The sequence below is a fragment of the Sinocyclocheilus grahami genome, unplaced genomic scaffold (assembly GCF_001515645.1).
Source record: "Sinocyclocheilus grahami isolate Dianchi unplaced genomic scaffold, SAMN03320097.WGS_v1.1 scaffold145.1, whole genome shotgun sequence".
Taxonomy (NCBI): Eukaryota; Metazoa; Chordata; class Actinopteri; order Cypriniformes; family Cyprinidae; genus Sinocyclocheilus; species Sinocyclocheilus grahami.
The window spans coordinates 1,003,997-1,029,092 of NW_015505324.1; the positions used below are offsets into that span (position 1 = coordinate 1,003,997).

At 37.3% G+C, this 25,096-nt stretch overlaps 1 protein-coding gene across 1 annotated transcript in view; it reads right to left on the reverse strand.

Moving 5' to 3' along the window:
- Positions 1-4,670: 4,670 nt before the first annotated feature.
- LOC107591710 (ankycorbin-like) overlaps positions 4,671-25,096 on the reverse strand; it is a 63,195-nt gene continuing 42,769 nt past the window's right edge. Inside the window, exons 4-18 of the mRNA XM_016280944.1 lie at positions 24,148-24,236; positions 23,971-24,035; positions 21,550-21,607; positions 20,609-20,679; positions 13,433-13,539; positions 12,657-12,844; positions 11,868-11,893; positions 11,414-11,494; positions 11,154-11,243; positions 10,517-10,636; positions 9,915-10,016; positions 8,098-9,639; positions 7,853-8,005; positions 6,564-6,629; positions 4,671-6,371 (exon numbers count right to left, since the gene is read on the reverse strand). Of these exons, the coding sequence (XP_016136430.1) occupies positions 6,294-6,371; positions 6,564-6,629; positions 7,853-8,005; positions 8,098-9,639; positions 9,915-10,016; positions 10,517-10,636; positions 11,154-11,243; positions 11,414-11,494; positions 11,868-11,893; positions 12,657-12,844; positions 13,433-13,539; positions 20,609-20,679; positions 21,550-21,607; positions 23,971-24,035; positions 24,148-24,236 (2,836 nt within the window). The 3' untranslated portion in view covers positions 4,671-6,293. The remainder of the gene's footprint in view (positions 6,372-6,563; positions 6,630-7,852; positions 8,006-8,097; positions 9,640-9,914; positions 10,017-10,516; positions 10,637-11,153; positions 11,244-11,413; positions 11,495-11,867; positions 11,894-12,656; positions 12,845-13,432; positions 13,540-20,608; positions 20,680-21,549; positions 21,608-23,970; positions 24,036-24,147; positions 24,237-25,096) is intronic.

The window sequence follows — 25,096 nt, forward strand, 5'->3', positions numbered from 1 at the left end:
CAAAATAAATAAAGAAATTAGTATTTTTGCTAGTTAAAAAACATGCCTTGACATTTGGCAAGACAGCAAAGATGTATCGGTTTTGTGACGTTGCTGCTGAAATTTGAGTTAAGCAGTAAATTATTTTTTATATTAGCCATAAAAATAACTTTAGTGTGATATTTGCAATATGAGGAGGAAAAATGTGTAACATTTATTATACAAATGTATAATGTTTATATAACTTGTTTATTTTGGTCTACTATTAAGTGTCAGAGCTATAGAAGGCTGAAATACTTGCATGCTAAAAAGCACCATTAATTTTTTTTTCTATAATCATTGTCAGATCCCTGTCACAGTCAAAAGCTCAAAGACCTCAATTAATAAAAATAACTAAAAGGCCTTTAGATGTTGAATAAGTAGCAAGACTTGGCCACTAGAGAAAAAAGCCTTGGAGTAATAAGACTTGGCTATGATGAGGTGCTAAGTGACTATTTGTAATCAGTCTGTGAAGATCTGACTGAGGAATTCAAGCAGTTCTAGGGAGTTTCTAATGTTCCAAGAGATTTAATAACTGGACAAACACTTTATGTCCTTGTTGTGCTGTTTTTATGTGAGACCAATGTGGTAGTCAGTGTGGACACAACCCATTAGAAAGTAGAAACTATTCTGAATCATTGTTAATTTTGTAAATTAAAGAAATACTTCATCCAAAAAATTAAAATGATTTTCTAAGAAACATAAATATTTTAAAGATTTTTTTTTTTTGTCTGCGCAGTGAAAGTCAGTGGGGTCCAAGAACGTCATACGGGTTCTCAGAACTGATCTCAGAATTGTCATGTTTGGGTGAATTATCCCTTCAAGACTTTTTTGCATTCCTTGTCCCATGATAAACCACATCTGGAGTAGTTGGAATTAAATCAAAGGAGACCATAATTTTGATCTCAATGCTTAACCCAGCAAGGTTTTTTAGTAAAACCCCCAATACTTGTCTCTTTACTTTCATTATCCTCCAAGGGACCGTTTGTAAGCCACTGAATCTACATCACCATTTTATAATACCATGAATAAACTTGCAGAGAACATCTAATCCTGCAATGCAAGGGAAGGACGCTTGGTTGTTTGCCAGCCTCTGCAGAACAGACCTTGCAGCATTTTCTGCTGTAATAACTGAAACTATATATTACCCTGAAATCAAGAACAAACTGCTGGTAGCCTAGCCCAAAACATTACAATTCTCTCTAGTAGCCTACAACTTGTGCAGACTGTAAATATTATCCATACTAGTGGTTACACAACAAACACAAAACATTTTTATATCTTATCACAATGTGATATTTTGGTTGCAACTAGGTCAGGATGCAATGAGTTTTAAAATGTTTTACAAATGCAGTTCCACAAAGCCATTTGCATCGCAGCCTTTATTTTGGTGCGTCAATCTATTATATTACTTATATTTTACTTATATAAAACCATTATATATGGATTATGGTTTTATAAAAAGGTTTTAAAAACCACACTTATTTTTTTTTTAAATAATGTAAACGTTGCGAAAATAGCCTATCAACCATGTTTTCTTTAAGCAGTCAATTCAGTCAGCTAGATCAAACTGCAACTTTTGGGAGACTTACAGTTATGTTTGTTTTAGAAAAAAAACCATTAGTAAAAAATCTCAGTAACAAAGCAATATGTGAACTCTTGCGTAACATCTGCTCCTTATATTCGAATCGAATACTCTACATATCCATACTTTGCGGTTTCAGTTAATTTGACATTTCGAATTTCGCAGATCTACAACGTTGTGAAAAAGCGGATTTAACGCGAAAAACAGCTGTCGCATTAAATACGTCGGATTTTACGACGTGAAAAAAAGTTTTTACAAGGCAGTTGTGTTAGCTGCGGCAGCTGCATAATCTTGACAAACGAACGTATTGAGTGATTTATCGGAAGTGCAAGTCATAACCAACCCTATTTCGCCATATTAGCACTGTTATTAGCACATAACAGCAGGGAGACAAATGTGCTTCCACACAAAGATGGACACAAGGACAGCTGGACATATGGTGTCTACCGTTCCTCGGCCCCACGGTTTGATCCACCACGTGCCGATAGCGCGGCGGACCCTCATGAGCCATTTCCTTCACATGTTGCTAACGGTCTTCCACCGACACGACTGGCCTTTTGAAGTCCCTTTTAAGAGCACAATTATTCCCCCCTTCCAGACAGTACACTCACTTCTCACCTTTTTAATAAGCCATTCATAGACAAGTGTTTGCCTCTTTCACTCGCTCTCTCGTTCTTATTTTCCTAGAAGCCTAAGTGCTCCCATAAATCCCCCATCACTTGACTGCACACGGTCACCCCCCTCATCAGGTTGATTCTCCTGCTATTTTGAGTCACTGTGAAGGGGCCTCCACACTTTGATTTTCATTGAGTCAGGTGTGACTGAATATAAAAGAAGCCATTTGAGGGATCGTACGGAGACTTAAGAGGCTCGAAAGTCCCAAGGCTGCATTTTAGAGTTCACTAGTGAACTCGCCTCATCGTGTTCTTCTATTTACAGTTCTTCTATTAACAGAGAATGACAGCGGATCTGGGAATTATGTCATTAATACTATTATCCCGTCTGTTTTGATATGCAATTAGGCTACATCTGGTTCCATTTAGGCGTATCGGATTGTGATGGCGATGCTGTAGGCCTAGGGGTGGGTTTGAGAAAGCATGCGGTTCTGAAGGCGAAATGCAACTACAAATACAGAGAAATGTAATTCAAGTTATTACATGCCATATTCATCATCATCATATAGTTCACAAATGGCAAACTGTCCACGTGTACCTGAAAACACACACACACACACACACAATGTATTGCATATATAGGCCTATTGCACGTAATTTCTGTTATTTATACTTTTAAATGCATTTTTACACATAAGACATATTGCATTTTTCATTCCTCATCTTGTAGCCTATTACTATGGAAGCCCGTTTCCGCCACTAAATAAAAAAATATAATTCTGTAAGTCATAATAATGAGAAACTAAGTCATTATTTCGAGAAACTAAGTCATAATAATGAGAAACTAAGTCATAATAATGAGAAACTAAGTCATAATAATGAGAAACTAAGTCATAATAATGAGAAACTAAGCAGCATGAAAATCTCAGGATAAAATTGAACTATGTAACTAGATACAATTTTACTTTCCGAATAATATTTTATTAACTGAATATAATTGGTTGTATAGCCTACTTTTGACTTGTATAGCTTGAGAACTTTTCGAAGGAATATTGGTCTACAGCTCCATCTAGCTGAGACAACACTGTGGTGTAGGGCCCAGAGCAGAGGTGGGATGCGGAGGGATTATTCGAGCTCATTTCTTGGGACAGAAAAAGATTAACAGCTGAATGTCTTAAAATTAATGCGCAGCAAAATAAACAGCTTTCCACCACAGAGTTCTAAACCTATAAAACCGCTACTGGTATGTAGTGCCATGGCAGGCACTTCAGTGTTTAATGCTCTAATGTGGTGTCTATTTGGTTAAATTAGATGGTATTCTCTTAGGACAAAGTGAGAAAGGGACATTTTAAAGGGGTCATACCACAGGGTACAAGTGGTGACATTACCCAGAATTCAGTTGGCATGACATCTAAGAACATTCTAATGCTGTGTGCTCAGAGTGAGATGGACTATTGTCTCTGGATCGGCCTTCAGGCGCTGACAGTTGTTCTTCTTGCCAAAATGGCATCTAAAAGCATAGACAGCAGCCTTCTTCATCAAAGCAGCAATTTTATGAAATTACCAACAGGAAATGGAACTCACATGCCGGCCTGTATTGTTTTGTGTTTTCTCAACTGTAAAATGGAAAATCTTCCATTTGTACAGCATTACTTTTACAGCTCCAGGAAATTATTTCAAATCGTTTTATAACCCTTTAAAAATGAGGTGCAACTACAAATGATCAATACTGGTAAGAATCCTACAGCACTGTTAAAACAATGCCATTACATTAACTTTATCAAACTGGTAACACCTTGATGCATTAGCTAACATTAGGCTACCTAACAATGAGCAATATCTTTTTACAGCACTTATTAATCTTTGTTAATATTAGTTGATACAAATACAATTGTTAATTGCACATTAATAACTTCTGATTGTAAAAATGCATTAGTAGATTTGAAACATAAGAAATATTAAGAACTAATTTAGTTAGCTGATGTTAAAACATGAAATCTTATTTTAAAGTGTTACCACAGAACTGTTAGTCATGAGGTCTAAGGACTAGTTTGCATTCATAGCGAGTTTGTTGATGATGCACAAGAAGCTTGAGCGTCAAGGTACAGTGATCCAGCAGATTATAAAATTAAATATAATAACAATAAAAATTAAATGCAGAATCACCATTAGCCATGAAATTGAAGCCAGGGCTGAGCTCTTCCTGCCTCTGGGAACCTGTATTTTAAGCTGTATACACATTTGTAGAATACAAATTAAGAATCAATAGCAGGGAAGCATTTTGGTGCACAAAATGTTCTTACATCAGCCTAAAACAATTTGTAATATTTCTACATCATTTAAACTATGCTACAGTGACATAACTTCTCTGAACTTACTCCGAATCCCTATAATATTTAGATTTTTATTTTTTTTGCTTTATTGAAGACAAATAAGAACTAATTCACAAGTTTAATAACTAGGCAAAAATACTTGGCAAACAACAAATACATTCGAAACATAACTCAATTGACTATGAACTGATCATGAAATAAGACACTTATAAGAGCACAATATCATGGAAATTCAACAGGGCAGTCTGATATTTTTGCATTCAAAATCTTCACTTTAGAAACTTAAATTGAGGGTATCAGATATTTGTTGAATATTTTCTGATGCAATTGGGGCTATATGATCTATGACAAATGTGTTTTGTATATTATGAACTTGTTAAATAATGGCACTCTGCAAGCAATTGTAACTGATAAGAAAACACAAATACGGCACACAATAGTGTTATTTCTAGGTAATGGGCACTCAATACTTCATTCAAAACTCTGGTATATTTTCCTCCTTACAAACAAGTTTATATCTTACGTGTCCCTTGAATTGCATTCAAAAGCTACAAAACGGTCCTAAACCAGGTAACGAGCTAGGCTTTAGTGCCTATTAATGGATAAAATAACATCTACACCATGCTCTACAAGGGAATAGCATGTTTTCAAGTGATATTTCTTAACGCTTACAAAGCCTAAAGTGGGGTAGTGTGTTTATGCTTACACTTAGTACATGTACACTAAATGTTTAACAAACTACCATCTCATCCTTTCCAAACCTTATGTGTTGTAAAAACCACAACTACACTGAAGTGCTAGGGCTAACTCACCCCTCCCTGTGTCACTGGTCTTTAGTACACTACTAACTGCAGTAATTGTTTTTAACATGCGGTGACTTCATTCCTATTACAGACTACATATTTAGGATGTGCAGGCAAATTCAACTCTAAAACTAAAATGTTTCAGTGCAGAAACTTGGTTGGACCAAGCATAATGCAAAAGAAATATAGTGCAGTTTGAAATGTTATGGCCTCCAAAACATTAACATGGGCCTTAAAAATAAGCAGAGGCACATGGACACAACCCATCAGGTGTCCTAGAAATGGCAGGTAAATGCTGGCATCAAAGACCGACGACTGACTGAGAAAAGTGCATTAGGCACATGGGCATTTTGTCAAAGCACCTACCCTGAAAAAGTGGAGAATTCAACAGTACAGAAAAAGGTCACGATGTCCTAGAACAAACACTGAGACACTTCACTTTTCACAGCATGCAGATACTACAGGTGGCTGCAATTTTGTAAAGTCCACATACTACAACTGAAAAAGACAACACAGTTGTAAAAGGTGCATTGTAATGGACTGCTATGCAGGCAAACATACATCGTGCTGTTTTTGCATTTTACCCCAATGCAAACTGATTACCTCACAACAGGATCAAATACTGATTATATCTTTTTTGACAATGAACAAAAATTTTCAAAGGAGATTTCAGAAAATCATTGACTGTAGATTGTGTTTCTTTGTCTGGCATTGTGTGAGCTAGGAGATTGTGCACACATCAATCGTTTTCCTCTTTTCGTAAATTACTCAAGTTCACTATACTTTTCCAAAATATCAGGGGAAAGCCAATGGTGATTTAAATTGCAATGCTTCACTACATGTGTCATTCCGATTGATGGATTCTGGACTTTAGTTCTCAGATAAAATCCTTTGATCACTGTTTTTTGGCAGTTCATGAACAACTGCAATACTGGCTCCTTCACTTGGCCTCGGTTGGCATTTTGCACATTACAAGTATCTGCTTCAAAGCCTTTTGCACATCTTCATCCATCTGGCCCTAAAAAGAAAGGTTTGAGAGTTTAAAAGTGCAATTCTGAAATAAGAGAAAAAACAAATAATTTACAAGTTAACAGTATATGGATGGGAGAAAACTCAAATGAATAACTTGAACAAAAAAAATAAAGAGGGAGAATTTTAAATGTCGATATGTGCACACTATAATATGAACTGATTGGAAATAAATACAGACCTGGACAGCATAAAGAAGGTGCATCCGGTAGACTGAGACAATTTCATGGTGACGTTTCTTTGATTCCTATTGTGAAAAGAAAGCAACTACTTTGAATATGTTTGGAAAGCTATTTTGAATGTATGTATGGGGCATCGGTCATGCACATCCAATACAACTTATTTCATTCTCTGTTGATTAAATGATACCGTTCAAATGTTTGGGGTTAGTAACATTCTTTTAAAAGAAATTAATACTTTTATTCAGCAAGCATGTATTAAAATGGTCAAAAGTAACAGTGAATACATGCGCAAATGTGCAGAACGTTTTCGGGTATTAACCCTTCCTCAGTGCCATGTGCTACCAAGCAACACCTACACTCATTAAAACATGTATTACCGTAATCCACCTAATGTCACGAAGATAAAAAACAACATATATATATATATATATATATATATACAGGTGCATCTCAATATGGTAGGGGCTCCTTTTGCTTTAATTACTGCCTCAATTCGGCATTCTAATTTATTGAGATGCACCTGTACATGTATATACATATATATCTCTCAATTCAAAGATAAATATTCATTCATACCAAGAGGGTGTACGAGCAGGGCACGTGAGTGCCATTATGTAGTCGTTTGGAAGGCACTTGGCAAAGGGAGCCATGTAATTTCCTCATTATCTTCAGCTGGCATATTCCCATGACGACGCAGCACGGTGTCCGTCAGCAGATGTCGCTGTTTTACTGTCATAAATGTAATTTTATTGTTGTTAGCATAACTGCTGCAAATAAACATACATTTTATATTTTAAAAAGTTTTTAAAATATGCTATAAAATATATAAAAACTAATATATATATATCAAACTTTTTAAAATATAAAATTAATTTTTTTTTAATGCCGGTGTCCATCAGCGAATTTGCTGACAGACACCGTGCTGCGTTGTCACGGGAATATGCCAGCTGAAGATAATGAGAAAATTACATCGCTCCCTTTGCCAAGTGCATTCCAAACGACTACATAATGGCATGCACGTGCCCTGCTCACTCCAAAGTCCCCACTCCAAGGGGATAGGGATGATCACTTCCATTTGGAATTTGCCCCGTGAACCGTTCGATACCGATACTCGTACCGGCACACCCCTAATATATATATTATACCCGAAAACGTTCTGCACCTTTGCACCTTTTTGCACATATTTTTGTGACCTCTGAGCAATAAATGTAATAAGCCTTTTTCACTATAAAGAAACAGAAAATTAAATGCCTTGCTAATTTACGACAGAACAAGGTTTGTAACATACAGCAAGTTGATACTGCAGTTGTTTGATCTGCTGTTGGAGCAAGTCCACCTGCTGGCTTTGCTGTCTCTTAGGGGTGCTAGTGGTGTACGACAGCTGTGAAAGGCTGTTCAGAGCATCCTTTAACTTCATAACTTCCTTTGAGAGCTCATCAATCTGTAGATAATAAACAAGCATGACACGTTAGTTGTTAACATGACACACCAGCATCATTTAGACAGGAATATGAGTGGGAGAATCAAAATCACCTTTTTATTCTTCTCTCGCTCAGATATCACATGGTTTTCCACCTGCTTCTTCAGCTGGACAACAACATCCTGAGCCTCCCTGTACTTGGTATTCAATGCACTGCACTCCTGCTCCCTGCACACTGCCAGCTCCTGTGCTGCTTCTCTCTCATTCCTGGCATCCTTCACCTCCTGCCAAGTGGCGGTAACCTCCAGGGCCATCTCATCCTGTTTCCTGAGAGCATCCATCAGTAGGTGGTTCAAGTGACTTATCTCACCCTCCAGCTTCTCCCTCATCTGCTCATATTCCATTCGGGATAATGAATCATCTGGAGTTACATCCTTCTCAACTGTTAGTCTGTTCTGCAAAGCGTCCACCTGCAAAGTCTTCTGGACGAGCTGCTCTTGAAGAACCTCAACTTCCATCTCCAGGTTCTTGATGGCGTTCCCCAAGGATGCCACAACCTGGGTGTGGTCTGCAATGGCTACAGACGATTGAGCCTGGTTTTCAGCGTCTTGTTTAACCTGGGCTATTTCTTTAAGTGCCGCTTGATGCTTAGCCTCAGTGTCCTTCAATACTTTCTGCACGTCCTTCATCTTGAATGCCAGCTCTTGAATTTTCTGCTCATGCTCCTCCTTGGTGACACAGACCTCGTCTGCCTTGTCCTTAGGCACTGAAGCTTTGGCCTGCAGCTGGTTGCGGGCGGTGCTAAGCTCGCTTTTGGCCTCACTGTACAACTTTGAAAGCTCCAAAAGCCGCCGCTGCAGCCCATCGATAATCTCGCCGAGCTCTGCCTTCATCTCCTCAAAGTCTTTGGCAGCAGCCTCTACCGGCACAGTGCCACGAAGAGCCTCCTGGAGCATCCTGATCTCCTCTTGAGACTCCTTGTACTTCTCGATCAACAGCGCCTTCTCCTGATTGATGTTCTCCACCAAAGTGTTGTAGGTGTTCTTCAGTTCTTCACGTTCTTCCTCAGATAGACGGTCACTTTTGAGCTGAGCCTGAAGATCCCTTATCAAACAAGCATCTCGCTTTTGCTCCTCCTGCAATATGGCCAACTTTCCCTTCAGTTCTTTGACCTCCTGCTCCAAGCAGCTTTTCAAATACTGAAACTTCTGCACCACATTGTCTTCTTGTGTACTCACAGAACCACCCCTCATCTGTAACTCTTGCAAAGTTTCTTGGTATTTTTGGGTATCTACACCAATGCTTTTAGACGCAACTTCAGTTTTTTCAAAGTCAGTTTTGAATCTGTCCTGAAGTGTGCGGTTCTCCATTCTGGACTCTAGAAGTTTCGCCTGCAGATTCTCCAGCGCGTCCTGTAGCAGGCTTATTTCTTTATCCGCACTCAGCCTGGTGTCCTCCTCCATCTCAGGTTTGATTAAGGAACCACTGATGTCCAGAACAGACAACTCTGAAAGATCCTCTTCGTCACCAGTATGGATGTGCATGTCGCTAGAGAGCTCGAAATCAGCACGGGTGGAGTGGTACGAGGCATTAGATTCAATGCTGTTTGGACGGGAACTATCCAGGCCTTCCTCTCCTTGAGGAGCTGGACGTTTCTGCTCAGTGAGAAAAGATAATGATGAAATGCTCTTTACCTATAAGTGCTGTGAGCAATTTCCACCATCCAAACAAATTTGTAAAAATGTCCAAACAGGTTTCCCAGTCTAGCGCTGTTTACACATGCAGTCCTAACTCAGAACACTGACTGTTTGAATGGCCTGACATGGCAATATTTTCTGACATGACAAATGACAACCTTTTTATTTTAACTGAAAAAATTACACGTCATCTGTAAGGTTATTTTGAAAATCACCATTTTACAGTGAGTTACCTTTATTATTTGGGCAAGCTGTTGGTTTTCCAGGGAGAGAGAGGCTATCTTTGCTTGCAGGGCTGCAATCAACGTCGAATCTGTGTTCCCAGAGTGCTCCGTCTGTTTTAAAACAGGAGGACAACAAGAGATTATTATACAACACATCCTTTTTATTGGGCATTAGACACCAAAAATTCGGCAAATTGATTACCCATGGTCTGTTACTACACTGAGAGAAGACAAGCAGGCCACCACTAAATTTCCCTGTCATAAGCGGCTGTTTTGAAGAACATCATTACTGAACACAAAACACACTGTCTCTGGCCTTCAATGCTTACTCAAGACTCTGTAAGGTCACATAAAAAAAGACCCAAAGGTTTGCGTCACTAGTTAAAATTCAAACACGATGCGCAAACTTAAACAAAACTCATCCACAATTTTGAGGCCAAGACCGGTGGTGTGGAAGAAAGGTCTGCTTTCGTGTCCCCTTAAGCAAGGTCCTTCACCTGGCCAGGGCCAGTAAAAATGCAGCTGTTAAAATGGGTTCCAGAGTGCAAAAGTGGCTGAAGATCAAAGCAGCTGCCACATGAAGGAATATTAAAGGGCTGTGCGGTTCTCGCCTTGAGCTCAGTCTGCTCCACAATCTGCTTCAGATCTTCAATGGTCTCAAGCAGCATTCTCTTTTCCTCTTGCAATTTTTCGATCTCTTCTTTCAGTACAGCACTTTTCAGCTCCTCCTCCTCGACAAACAGGAAGTGAAGAACACCCAGTTAATCATGTCATTAAATAATGAACTAAACATAACAGCAACATGGCTATGGATTAGCTAAAACATTTTTCACCACTGACTGTTTCAAAACCTATGATGCCTACCTAGACTGCATTTTTGGGCCTCAGAGGCATATTCAAATAGTAAGTTTGAATGTTTGGTAGACTTTGGCAGAATTTCTTTAGGTATTTTTACTTATATTTACATTACATATAACAAGTATTTATTCATTAATGATTGTAATAATAATTTTAGCTTTTTAAAATGCTTTTAAAAATATATATATTTTACATTTTAATAAAAATTCAACATTTTTAGCTTTTTTATTTTTTGTAGTTACAAACATTTTTGTAACTTGCATTTTTTATTTATTTACGCTATTATTACAATCAATATTATAATAAATTATAATAAATATACTTATTACACTCAATTAATACTTAAGCACATTTTACTAATACTAATACCCCTCAACTTCACTATTTTACCTTGTAATCGAATCTTTTGGATGAATCGCTTTTGCTGGACAAAGGAGTTTCAGTTGGAGTAAAATATGGTGGTGAGATGATACCAGCCAACTGAAAAGCAAGACAAAGGAAAGCTTTGAAGTGAGGCTAAGCTTAAAGACAGTATGGACACAAAAAATGTTTAATTATCAGCTGTACATTCAGAAGTCATCAAATAAATAATAGCATCTAAGTCTTTTAGAATGTGCAGAGATCACAGATTCAGCATTATGTGCCTTTACCTGGATTGGGCTAATAGGAGGAGGAGGTGCTTTTCTCTTTTTGGGGGTGGAGCTTCTGTCCTCATTTAACTTTTGACCATGCTGAAATTGTGTGCGTGATAAGGAGATTGGCAAAAAGAGGGAGGAAGACGAAGTAAAGTGTTTAAGTGGTTAGTGAAATCAACACTGTATACTTAGTTTGGAAAAAGAAAACAATTATCACTACAGCGTGAGGCAAACACCAGTGCACATTTCTAACAGTGCATTGTGGGAATGTTTGTCAAATGTGAGAAAGGAATATTCAATCAAAAATCCTGGCTTGAGGTTGACACTACTGTTACTAGTGAACTAAGCATTCAGTGAAAATGTGAATTTTAAGCACCTACGGAGAACCATTGCAGGTTCTGTCAATCAGAAAATGAGGAAAACTGTCTGAGTGGAAAAAAATTAATGAAATTAAAATGAGCTTGCTTACCTGAGGGGTTCTCGCTGAACTCTTATCTGTTCAAACAAAGTTACAGGAGGGGAAAACATGGAGTGGGTGTTATGATGGGAAAAACGAAAATGGCCTGGTGCTAACATTAGTCATGCTGTCTTAATCTTTCCTTGTTTCATTATTTCACAAACACATAGGAGAAATTCTGCAAAAAAATGTATTAACTCACTCCCTGGACATGTGAAGCAAGAGGCATTTTTAAAAATGCCACTAGATGGCAATGTTGAGCCAAAAAGCTCTGTGCAACATGAGGCCACAGAAAGGAAAACATTCAGGATGACAATCCACAAACAAATAATATCAACATGTTTATTTTATTTAATACCACTGGGAGAAAAAAAAAACGATGTTGCAGAACGCAGGCCTTCCTCAGTGTAACCCAGTGAATATTTACATTGAATTACAACAGACTTCGGAGGATCGCAGTTGCTCTGATGTGATATTCAGTACAACAGCACCAGCTTGTGCAAAATTGGTGAAACCATAGATCTCAATAGTATGTGAAGAAATGTTACTGTTATTGTTGGTCAGTTTCGAGTGGAGTGTCATTTTGTTATTAAAGAAGTGCAACACATTATACATAGTGTCCATGCTACACAAAACAACATGCTAGTAATAGTAATAGCAACAGCAATAACAGCAATAATGTGGAATTACAAGCAGCTCCACAAAACAATGGCCAATGATATTACAAATCATAATTTGGAATGTGAGCTTTACAACAAAATTGTGTTAATTGGCATCACTTTGGCATTCACATGAGTTTACCTGACTCAGACTGGTGTCTGTAAAGGGTCATGTTGAGAACAGTTTGGACATCGCTGCTACCTGACAGCTTGGCGTAATAGAGCACATCGTGGCCCAATGAGTCCACCATTTGCAGGTCAGCTCCCCTCTGCACGAGCAGCTCGACAGCGGCCGGACAGCTGCCCTCACTGGCCAACATCACTGCAGTTCTGCACGGATAACAGCACGTCATATACACTAATATGTTCAAAAGTTTGCTGTCAGAAATTAATACTTTTATTCAGCAAGGATGCATTACTGTTATGCAACTATTTTTTTCAAACTTTCTGAAAAAACATACACCATGGTTTCCACAAAAATAAATAAATTAATTAATTAAAAAAACAAAAAGCACCAAATCAGCATATTGGAATAATTTCTGAAGGATCATATGACACCAAAGACTGGAGTAATGGCTGCTGAAAATCCAGCTTTGGCATCACAAAAATAATTTTAAAAATATATTAGAATAGAAAGTTTTTTTTAAATTGTAATAATATTCCACAATATGGTAAGCATAAAAGACTTATTTCAAAAAACATTCAAAAAATCTGACAGCAACTATTTGAATGTTAGTGTACCATATCTTCTGCCTTAAAATGGATTACGCTACTATGCTGCAGTTTGGTCACACTGTTCGCATCCCAATTTAGTTTATTCAGCTCACTTGACACTTTATGATAAAAGACGTAATGTTTGAACTGAAAAACTTTTGCTATCAGCAGTCTCAATATTATGACTGATGACCAGAAACATACCTGCCATTTTTGTCTCTAGCGTTGATGTTAGCACCCCAGTCCAATAAACTCTGGCAGACATCTGCGTGAGCATGCCTAGCTGACAAAAGCAGGGGCGTGAAGCCATCCTAAATGAAACGAGCTTTGAGTCAACATAATTTTTCTACAAATACCATCTTTTGCATGTTAAGAGGCTACATTATAGTAATAGACAATACATTAGACAAAACCGGCATTAAACAGCGAGACATTTATCATCAAAATGTATTACATATATCAACAGAAGTATAATCTGATGCATTCAATTCTACATGACAGTAATGTACATAGGTGAACTTTTCACCCCCTTTCATTTCCAAATTTCATTTTCAATACTCTGACTGAGAAAGGAAGAGCTCGATGCTGCCTGCTGGTGACCCCAAAGGTCACAGGGTTTCTACCAATAATTCCAGAATAAGAGAAACTGACACCTCATCAAAAGCACATTTAGGGTGACAGGGCTGAATTTGATCTGCAACCTGAAAACTACACCATGATTCTGTACAGCAATGCACGAATGCATAGGTTTTCTCAGTTAAAACTACTACAACAACAACAAAAGAGGCTGTGCATGCAAAACATTGTGAGCTATAAGATAATGTTTTAAATTCTGCTGACGTTAAGCTATATCTGAATAATTTATAAAGAAAAACAAGAGTATATTTATTTTTCTTCAGAAAGCAAGAGGTGCATATCTACTTTCTATTTAAGCACACAACATGGTGAGGTTTTTCCCCGGAATGTGTGAGGAAACTGACACCGTTTTGGTGCTAATTTATGGTACAGACACAACCATTACTTCATAAGCCCTTTAAAATACACCAAAAAGATTTAAAGTCCTCTTTAGAGTCTTTTCATTTAGTATCGTAACTGGCAAATGCTTAGTCATTGCAGTCCAGGGGATGGTTTAAGCTCGTATTGCGTTAAGCAGAGAAATTTAATGATTTAGTACTAGGGATGCACCAATATGAAAATTTTGGCCGATACCGATAACAGATTATTCTTTATTTTTGAAAGCCGATAACCGATATGTTGGCCGATAAATCTATATCCAAATTGTTATATACTTTTTGAGAGCCTGATTACAAAAAAGGTCTCATCATTAAAAGCCACATCCCAAACACTTCAACATAAGCAGCCTAGTTTGAACGGTGTACGTTTTAAAAATATTTTTACGCTCCCATTACCAAATTTAGTCATAAAAAAGTCTTACAAATAAATAAAATTATGCATAAATAATGCAAACAAGTCACTGGACATCATTACACGTGTAAAGAATCAAAATGAATGCGCCACAGATCAATAAAACAGAATAGCCTCTGCACGGACAATAATTAAATGATTTTAATTACTAAACCATATTGTTGATGAAAATAATAAGAGAAAAATACAAGTGGTTGTTGTTATTAATAATATATCAATGATTTTGAAAAAGTAACAAATTAATACCACTGTTTTAAATAGCAGCCATTGAGCTGCAGCTCAAGCTGAAGCTGAAGAGCTGAATGAACATGGCAAACTGAAGCGTTTTGCTGGCAGCTTATTTAACTCAAGGAAATGCATCCTGAGATTAATATTAATACAACATAAACATAATATTACAACTTATATATGTACAAAATGACGCAGTTATTGCATGCTATAGTCAGAATGTGTGATCCTGTTGTGGATGCGCTCTTCCCATAACAACGCGCTGAAACACGGCAACTAAACCCAAAGAATTCACAACGTTTTATTATAATAATGTTCTCATTAGAATGTTATATACACGACATTCCCAATCATAGTTATTAATGTTGTGCACTGCTGTTTGAGCTGCGTGTGCTGAGCTAAAGATGATCACCGGTAAACTGAAGCGCTCTTTTAACTTAACCAAACGCATTCTATATGAGATAAATCAGATATACATCAAATAAACACAATATTACAATGTACAATTGCACAAAAGGCTGCAAACGAACAGCGCGCATCTGAAGTGTCTCTGAAGGAAATAATGCATTATTTATCGGCTTTAAGATATCGGCCAAATTTTCTTATCAGGCCGATACCGATAACAGAAAAAATGAGCCGATATGGGCCGATACCGATATGGTGGCCGATATATCGTGCATCCCTATTTAGTACAATCCTATGCGCTGGCTGGTTTATATCCTGGCATGTGTTGAAGAGCCAAGACAAGATTAAATTTAACAAGTTAACATTTAAGACATCTGGAAGGTCAGCACTCAGCCCAACAGGTCAGGGAACGATATAATTAAAATTTAAACTAACAGGAACATTTGTGCACCCAATTTTTGGGTGATAAAACAGAAAATAATTACCTATTTTGTATCTATCACACATCACATATCAAGGTGTTTTTTTAAAGTCACTTTTTTCATTCTAGGAGAGACCTTTAAGTCAATTGACATTTCGTATGCAAACTGTTATGAAAAAATAACTGTTCAACTTTTTTTTCCCACAAGGCCTTCAAGTTGAGAACAAGCATTTCTCTCCATACAGCAAACCACATCAATACCAATTAATTAGTTTATAACTGCATCAGCACTGATAAACACAGCACAAGGCTGCTATGGAGAAAGTTTGCTTACATATACCTCAAGGGCATTCACAACCATGCCAATTGTCACAGAGTCACTGTAATAAAACATTAGGATAATTGTATCAGAAATGTTTGTTTACATAATGAGGAATCAAACCCATAAAACCATTTTATAAGGTGTTGTCATGTTATTGTGCTCAAAGAAAATTTGCAAATGTGCTAAATATCAAATTTTTTGAGGCATGATATCTTAAACTGTTGCAATCATAATCATGCAAGTCTTATTTTGACGTAACAAAGTGGTTATATCTAAGTGTGTGAGTTGTTTACTTACATTTTTAAATTAGTCTTTCCATTAACGCCATTATATTGTTCATTCAGACTGATTTGTGAACGCGGAACACGCATGAACACAAGAGTTATCGCCTGAACCAATCACAGCCGAACATAACCAATATAACCAACATATCCATTGATATCATGATGGAGGCTTTGCCTCCTCTCAAGTGACTTTCCCCCATTCATTCTCAATTTCCCCCCACCAAACTCACCGCATGCTTTAGGGGGTCTGTTAAAATTCAATGGGCTCAGGGGAAGCGAGAGAGACTGCTGTAACTTTACCTGCTGGTGTGGCTGTTGGACAATGTTTCTTTAGGGGAAAAAACTAGTGATTTATACACTTTTTAATGTTATATTCTGTAATATTTCCATTGTTTTATTTTTGTACTACACATTTTTTTCTCATCCAATATTTTGAGGAGGCACTGCCTCCTCAAAGGAAACGCCCCTGCTTTAGGGGTACAACAGCTTGTCACTGGAGCTTGTCAAAGGGACACTTTTGAACCTTATTTATTAGTATCTTAAGTAGTAAGGGTACTCTAAAATGCACCTTTGAGGGTTAGATAAGGTAGCCTACATCTGTCCCTGCCTCACAAGTTTTTACTTCTAACGGTACACTTTTGGCACATTTTGGCTCATAGTATATAAACTCACAATGCCACTATTTATTTGCCCTCATGTCATTCCAAACCTGCAAGACTTTATTTATTTTGTGAAACAACAATACAAGTAATGCAATTTTTTACACATTCTGATACATTTGTGGTGCTTTTGTGAGTCAGTAGCCATTCATTGAAACGTCATGAAAAAGAGCCTTCAAACACCCTTTGTGTTCTATGGAAGAAATAATGTCACAATGTGAGTTCGCAATGACATGAGCAACAGTAAACAATGAAAGAATCGTCATTTTTTGGTGAATTATCCCTTTAAAATAATTTTTTTCAGTGTAAATTAAGGTAAAATAAGAGAAAAAGTACCAGGTGTGAGATTTCTAAATTAGACCCAGTGGCTTTTGCAAAACTTTAGGTGAGTCAATGTTTTCCATCCATTTTTCAGCTCAAAGGCAAACTCCTAGATGAGTTTTAATTGTAAAAGGAGCATATCAGTGGACCTGTCCATTGCTAACAGCCTGGTCTTTGAAAATAAGGCCCAGTCTCTTCTGAGCAGGCATCAAAGGACCATTATTTGAGCTTGAGCCCAGAATGCTATTGCGACATTAGTTGGGCAACATTTAATAATTTAGGAGTGAAAGTAGGTATTTCTGTGTGTTCAAAGCAATGGGCTGAGTGGGCGAGAATCGTCAGAAATGTGCCAAGCTTGCCTCAGAGGATGATGACGGTGGATAATCAGTGACCGAAAGCAGAAGCAGCTTCTGATGCACATCTACTCTGACACCCTCTCTCTCTCATTCTCATTTCTGTCAACTGGTTCAGACACGGTTGTCTAAATGAGAGAGCCACAGCTTGAGGGTTCGTTGCATTGACACTCTGTCTCAAAGTATTTTACAGCTTAAGAAGAGAAAAATGGTTCATTTCATGGGAGCTGCTGACATTATGACAATTGAGATGTGTGAATTAGAGAACAGGTGATAATGTCAAATACAAGACAAAGGCTGTTAATCTAGCAGACAAGCACAGCGGTTAAAGGAATAGTTCACCCAAAAATCAATAAATAAAAATTTTGCTCAACATTTGCTCACCCAGAGGCCATCTAAGATGTAAATGAGTTTGTTTCTTCATCGTAACAGATTTTGAGAAATCTAGCATTATACCAGTCATGTGGATTACTTGTGGATTATTGTGATGTTTTTATCAGCTGTTTGGACTTTCATTCTGACGGCACCCATTCACTGCAGAGGATCCACTGGTGAGCAAGTGATATAATGCAAAATTTCTCCCAATTAGTTCTCATGAAGAAACAAACTCATCGAAATCTTGGATGGCCTGACGGTGAGTAAATACATTTTTTTGAGTGAACTATTCCTTTAACCCCTTTACTGTCACCCCCCATTTTTTAAAATAGGCATGAAAGTGCACTATCCAAACTTAAATTGTTGTAATTTATGAACACTTTGGAATACAAACCTAAGGTTGGTCTCTTTTTAAAGAAGACAGTCAGCAGAGTATGGCAAAAGTGGAATTTTAAGTGTCGAAAAGTTATAGAAGTTTAAATTTATTGTAAAGAAAATACAAATTTTACTATATTTTATATATAATAAATATATGTTTTACTCTAAAATTTCTATAAAATTTAAGCCTTCTGTCTAAATAAGTTATGTTATGTTCCAAATTTGAAGTTGATCTGAAAAAAATGTAGGTTTCTGTGAGATTTTATTTAGGGCGTTATACCACAAACAGCCACCGAGTGCCATCCAAACGCCATTGAATTTTTTAAAATGCATTTTTCTGTAACATATGTTGACATTTCTAGCACAAAATAACCGCCAAATATGGAATTCTGAGACTCAGACCTTTCCAGTGATATGTTTTTTGTCAAGATTATAAAAAGTTTTGATCGTAAAAGACCGTAATGCATTTTGTAATACGACACTTGACACCGTCCGCTAAGGGGGAGAACATTTAAACATTTAAAAGTACAATTTCCATGGAAACGCAATGTTCGATTACAAAATGGTTTTCACAGGATGAATCTTGGGCTTCTTAGCTTTCAAACGATATATAATTTATGATGATTACTAAAACATTTGATAGAGAAAAAGGACAACAACAAAAAAGAGCGCCAAGCGTCCCACAGGTGACGGAAAATATATCCTGCATTTTGTTCTGCTACCTGCAAAAATGGATTTTAAAAAACTTGACTTTAAAGGAAGTTATGCTTCTGTTGTCTAGATAACAAAGCGGCTCATTATACGGTAAATCATTCACATCAAAAGCCATCTTTCGTTACCATACATTTTAGTGAGGATGACTTAATAAAGATTGTTTAGCTGTTGCCTCTTTCTTCCTGCAGTCTCCCCTGACAGAACATAGCTATTTGAAGCATTATTAGCATGAAATATTTCTCTGGAGTTGCATCAGGGTTGTTCATCCATCCCTGCAGTCAGTCTAATCTCTGGGATAAAAGCATTTTGAGTCTTAACAGTAAACACTACTAATAAAGGATAACTGTGAATAATTGTGGATTTATTTCTCAATTAATATAGACACTGAAGGGAAAGATCAGACCATCCAATGATGAATAATTTGTGTATTTCTTATAGATGGCCCAGATAGATAAGGCAGATGCATATTAATGAATTCCTGACACTGAGGAGTAAATAAAGTTAGTACGATGGGCAACAGATTTGAGTATTAGTATTGTGATCGTTTCACTTTACAATAAACTTTTTAACAAAACACTGGGATATAAAAAGCCTGGATGTGCCAGACTGCCAATATTTTACGTCTGTTGTCTAAAGTTTTGAATTATTTCAATTACTTAAAACTGTATGTACTATATATAACTACATCTCTGGGATGATTGTATAACTTAAACATGAATGGCAGATGCTAAGACTAACCATCCACATATTTCTATGCACAATTTGGGACATTGAACAAAAAAAAAGGTGGATGTAAACAAAATTAGTACAAAATGTTAAATATATTTACACATTCTTTCAGTCTGATTTTAATATAAGAGATCTGACAAATTTATTTAATGTGTTTAAATATTATATTAAAGATATTGCTTTATAATAATGTATTACATATTAATTTATATTTATAAATAATTTATAAATGTTATTAACTCTCTGATATCTTGTATAAAATTCAAACTCTCTCGATATACATTTTTATGGTAATATAAATGTTTCTTATACCAAAAGATGCCAGATAGATTCTTAGTTTGAGTTATGAAAACAAATTCCCCTATTACTTATAAATACAGAATACAAATTATTTTTGTAGTACTAGTCAGTGCTCTTGTCATTACCCAGACAGAAGCCATTTAAAAGCAGCACTGTGAGACTCTCAGAGGAATAAAAGAAAACACATTGTAGAAGACAAAGTAAAAGACGAGAGCAGAGCCAAAAAACAACCTCGGACAAGCAATTTCCCTGGAACAGGGACCTAAAGTGTGCCATGGGGATTTTAATCAGTGCAGCCGAACACGGATAGAAACCCACAGAGAACAGAGTCTTTGAGGAGTTGTGTTTCACAATGCACATGTTTGAGGTAGACCACAGGCAGTTCTGAGATGCAGCAAAACACATGCAGAGAAAGACAGGAAAGCCATTATCTCAGCAGTTCAGATAGCATAAGACTCATACATACCGAGTCCTTAAGATTGACATGACACTTGTGCTCGCACAGAAGCTGAACTATCACAGTGTCTCCGCTGGCAGCTACAGGAGAAAAAAAAAGAGAGAGAACAGATAATCAGAAGCAGTTCTTTATCCCCACAGAGACACAAACAAGTGTTTAACAGCTGGCCAACAAACTCCTTAAAGAGTAATAACACTTCAAACTTTCCCACAGAGACTGAAACCAGGCTCATAGTGTGTGACAGCACTTATTCCAATTATTAGCGCCCCCTAAAAATTATACCATGTTCCATTTCTCAACCAATCAGCCATTATATCATGTGGCGGATGGGCATAAATGCATCTTCCCATCAGCAGAAGGATTTCTCTGCTTTGTAGTCTGTATGAAACCATGTTTTATTTCTTGTTTTTCCTCTGCAGGATAATGAAATCCTGCCAGCATATTTTTGACCTCAGGGTGGCTGAAATCTTCTCGCTCTTCGTGGCCTATTCCACCCCAGTTCAATCCCTAACAGCTGGCAAAAGGCTCAATTATAAGAAAACATGCTGTCAGGTTTTTCCCCCCTACACCACATTTTTTCTATAGAGTGAAATGGGCTTGCTAGGGAGCAATTTTCTAAGTCCGAAGAGACTCCACAAATAAAACCTTGCTCTCTACGCCTGGCAATTTGGTGCAAACTGTCTACAATAACATTCTGTGCTCAAAAGTAAAGTGGCAGCAGTGAAGTCGTGGGGTTAATGTTTGGAAGAGCACATTTATGCCAAGATGCCACTCTGAGCAAACAATCAATCCTCAAAGAGGTCCATTAAACCAAACTAATGAAAGAAAATGAGACATACTGAAGATAAAGCCTGCTGCTTGTCTTGGAATGGTTCCTCTCTGTTTTTATAAGTCGAGAAGTGATAACGTAAGCAAACTATTCGATAAAACATGAACATTTTGCACCTCACCTGCGTGATGGAGAGTCGTCCTCCCGAAGCTGTCCGGCGCATCCACCACACACTTAGTCTGTAGAAGGAAGCGCATTAGATTACTTCTTCAAACACATCATACACTTCTTTTTTTACCACACTTCTGGGTAAAACCACCATGACATGTTTTACCCAGAAGGGACTGTTAAGACACCAATTACACCTTTCAATCAAAACAGCTACACTTTTCACGGAGTAGATTTTGTTTGGTGCTAGTTAATGATGTGCACTCCTATTAAACATTTAACAGCATGTCAGGCTAGTGTTCATGGATGAACAGGCACGAGGCATTTATTTGACAAGCATTATCAAAGTAGAGGTGTAATATATTAAATCTGACTGTGGCTGCCAAGCAGACCTAAAATTGTGGCTAATGTGGACGTCTCATTAAATTAGATTATGGACACACAGCAATTAAGCATCTAGTCCATACTGCTACTATTGCATAAACAAGATTCCATATGTCCTCTTAAATCCCTCAATAACTTGTCTTGTATGCCCAGATAAACTGCCAAAACTTAATTTAACCAGTATAGAGCCCAATAATTTTTTTGCCAATAGAAATTAATAGCTGATCTATCTATTCTATGGAAAAATTTGCAAAGAAAGCATTTGTTGTATTTAGGAAGCCAAGGAGTTTTGGTTTATGACTGCTGGATGAAACCAAATTAATGAATTCAATGCCAGCCTGGCCGTGTGAAGGGGAATATATTTCCAAGGCTTTCCTCAGTGAAACGACACAATTCAAAACCTCTCATTTTTCACATGAGGAACACTTTTAAGGTTGGATGGTTAACACTGGCAAAAAGAATACTGTACACTACCATGCGGTCTGTACAATTGTTTTAATGTTTTTGAAAGAAATCACTGATGTTCACCAAGGTTGCATTCATTTCTTTCTATTTTAATATATTTTGAAATGTAATTTATTCCTTTATAAAATGTCATTTATAAACGTGAAACCACAGATTTGGTGATTCAAGAAAGGCATTACTTGAAATTTAATAGTATTATAGTTTTAGAATAGTATTATTTTAATTATATATATATATATATATTTTTTTTTTAACAGCACAATCACTTTTCACACAAAACATTTGACAAATAAAAAGTTGTTTAAATTTTAAAAATAGACTGTTCAAAATGTAGACAAAGTATTTGGATATTTTCTGGATTTTGTGAAATGATATTCAAACATGTTTATGTGTGTTTTACCAAATACTTTTTTGGGGGAATACTTCCTACTGTGCAAATACAACTTCTGGTGCAGTGTTAAATTGCTAATATTGATGCCTCTTTTAAAAGGGTCATATGATGCGATTTTAAGTTTTCCTTTCTCTTTGGAGTGTTACAAGCTGTTCGTGAATAGATAAGATCCCTAAAGTTGCAAAGACTAAAGTCTCAAACCCAAATAGATATTCTTTATAAAAGTTAAAGGGGTCATATGATTTAAGTTTTCCTTTCTCTTTGAAGTGATACAAGCTCTTGGTGCATAAAGAAGATCTGTAAAGTTGCAAAGACTAAAGTCTCAAATCGAAAGAGATATTCTTTATAAAAGTTGAGTCAACCACGCCTACCTAAAACAGCTCGTTCTAACACGACCCCACATGTCTATGTCACGATGTGGGAAGATTTGCATAACGCCGCCCAAATGTTCACGCAAAGAAAGAAGGCGTAACTTTATTGTTGTGGTCACCGCAGCTGCCATGTTGTGAAGACCTTTGTGTTTCGTTGCGAAAGCAAAAATACTTTGTTTGGCCTTCCAAAAGAGGACACGACTAGAAATCAGTGGTTAAGTTGTATTTACAACACTGTTCCAGAACAGTTCAACCCAAATATTCAGATGTGTGCAGCACATTTTATGGAAGACTGTTTCCTGATCCTGGTAGAGTAGACTACAATGTAGACTGTTCTGACTCACAGCCTGCAAGTATGTTTTCATATTTGAAGTATTTGCCACTGATGATTCAAACGCGAGTTTTGAGCAGTGTAGAGTAGCGCTTGTTGGCAAAGCCAATACTGCTACCCATTAGTGAACAGAGCTGACAGGCTGTGGATATTTCAGATCTGTGCAGCTCTGGTAGAATCACATGGAACAGAGAATGAGTTGTCCATGATGAGATGCTAGATAATGTAACCGGCGCTTCACCAGACCGGGCAGAGTCTTCGAACATGCCAAGCTGCCCACACACATCCAAACATGCAACACTCTCCAAGCTCACAGAGGGAAGCCGTGGAATTTGCTAGTTTCCGAACTGCAGAACAAAATTTGCTTCTTTTGTTTAGCTGGCACACACTGCATGGCAACAGACGTGGCTGTTGTTCCCAGTAGCATTCACTCCATCTGTGTGCGAACACTGAACTCTCAGTCTATGATTCACAATCGATCGAAAACATTACCTGAAGCAACTTTTTGGCACATTCGGGATGGTTGTTTTTGGCAGCAAGATGCAAAGCAGTAAACCCTGATATGAAGAGGAGAAAACAACGCTTGTTATTTACATTTTATTCATGATGTGTTACTGATATAACATAAAAGTAATGCAAAAAAAAAACTTTAATCTAGTTGTAACCAACCTGAAGCGTCCTGCAGAGAAACATCAGCCCCGTGAGCCAGGATGACAGCAAGGCACTCAACTTGACCTCGTGTGGCTGCTACATGCAGACTGAGAAAGAAGGAGGGGGGGGGGCCTTGAACACTTAATTTTAGTTGCACATTAGCCATGTCTCTCACATTTGGTCAGTTTTTACTAGGGGTGCGCTGATTCAATATTCAGTATCGGTATTGCTCCGATACTGGCATTTTCTGCTGGATAGGGGTACCGGTCAGATGAGAACGATCCAAATCCGAGATTCTGTGTATACTATCGTGTTATTGTTAAGCCCAATGAAAGCCACAAAAACATCACCATAAAGCACCATAAAGTTTTAATGCACTATATTCCAAGTGTTCTGAAGCTGTTCCACAGTTTAATGTGAGGTACAGATAAATATTTAAGTCAAGTTGACACAAAATCTTCTCCCTGCTGCGGCTGTCTGTCGTCCTCTATTCAGCGTTCAAACTGCGTGTCGCGTTCGGTTACGACAGACAAGACGATGAAGCTCTCCCCAAGATGATTTAATGTTCCTAATATTATACTTGATCTGTAAATAAAGATAAATGGCTTTGCATAAAAGGCTTTTATCTTGCTGGAGTTTCGTTTTGTTTCGAGTAGAGAACACTACGAATTGTTCTTCACGAGCACAAAACCTTAAGATTTAAAACTGTTAAAAGAATAGGCTAAATAAACTATCGGTGATATATTTAATACACTATGCATCAATGTCTCTTCCCTTTGTGCTTTGAACTTTTCTATGCAGAGCGCTGTGCCTGCATGCCTGTGATTCCGTGTTGCTTCAAGCGCATCATTCTGCACACGGAATGCGCAAAATCGCTTTGTGCCGCTCTGTATTGGAGCTTTTCTTATCATAATACTTTTGCACAATGACAGATTATTAGTTAATTATTAATAGCCTTTCTTGTTGG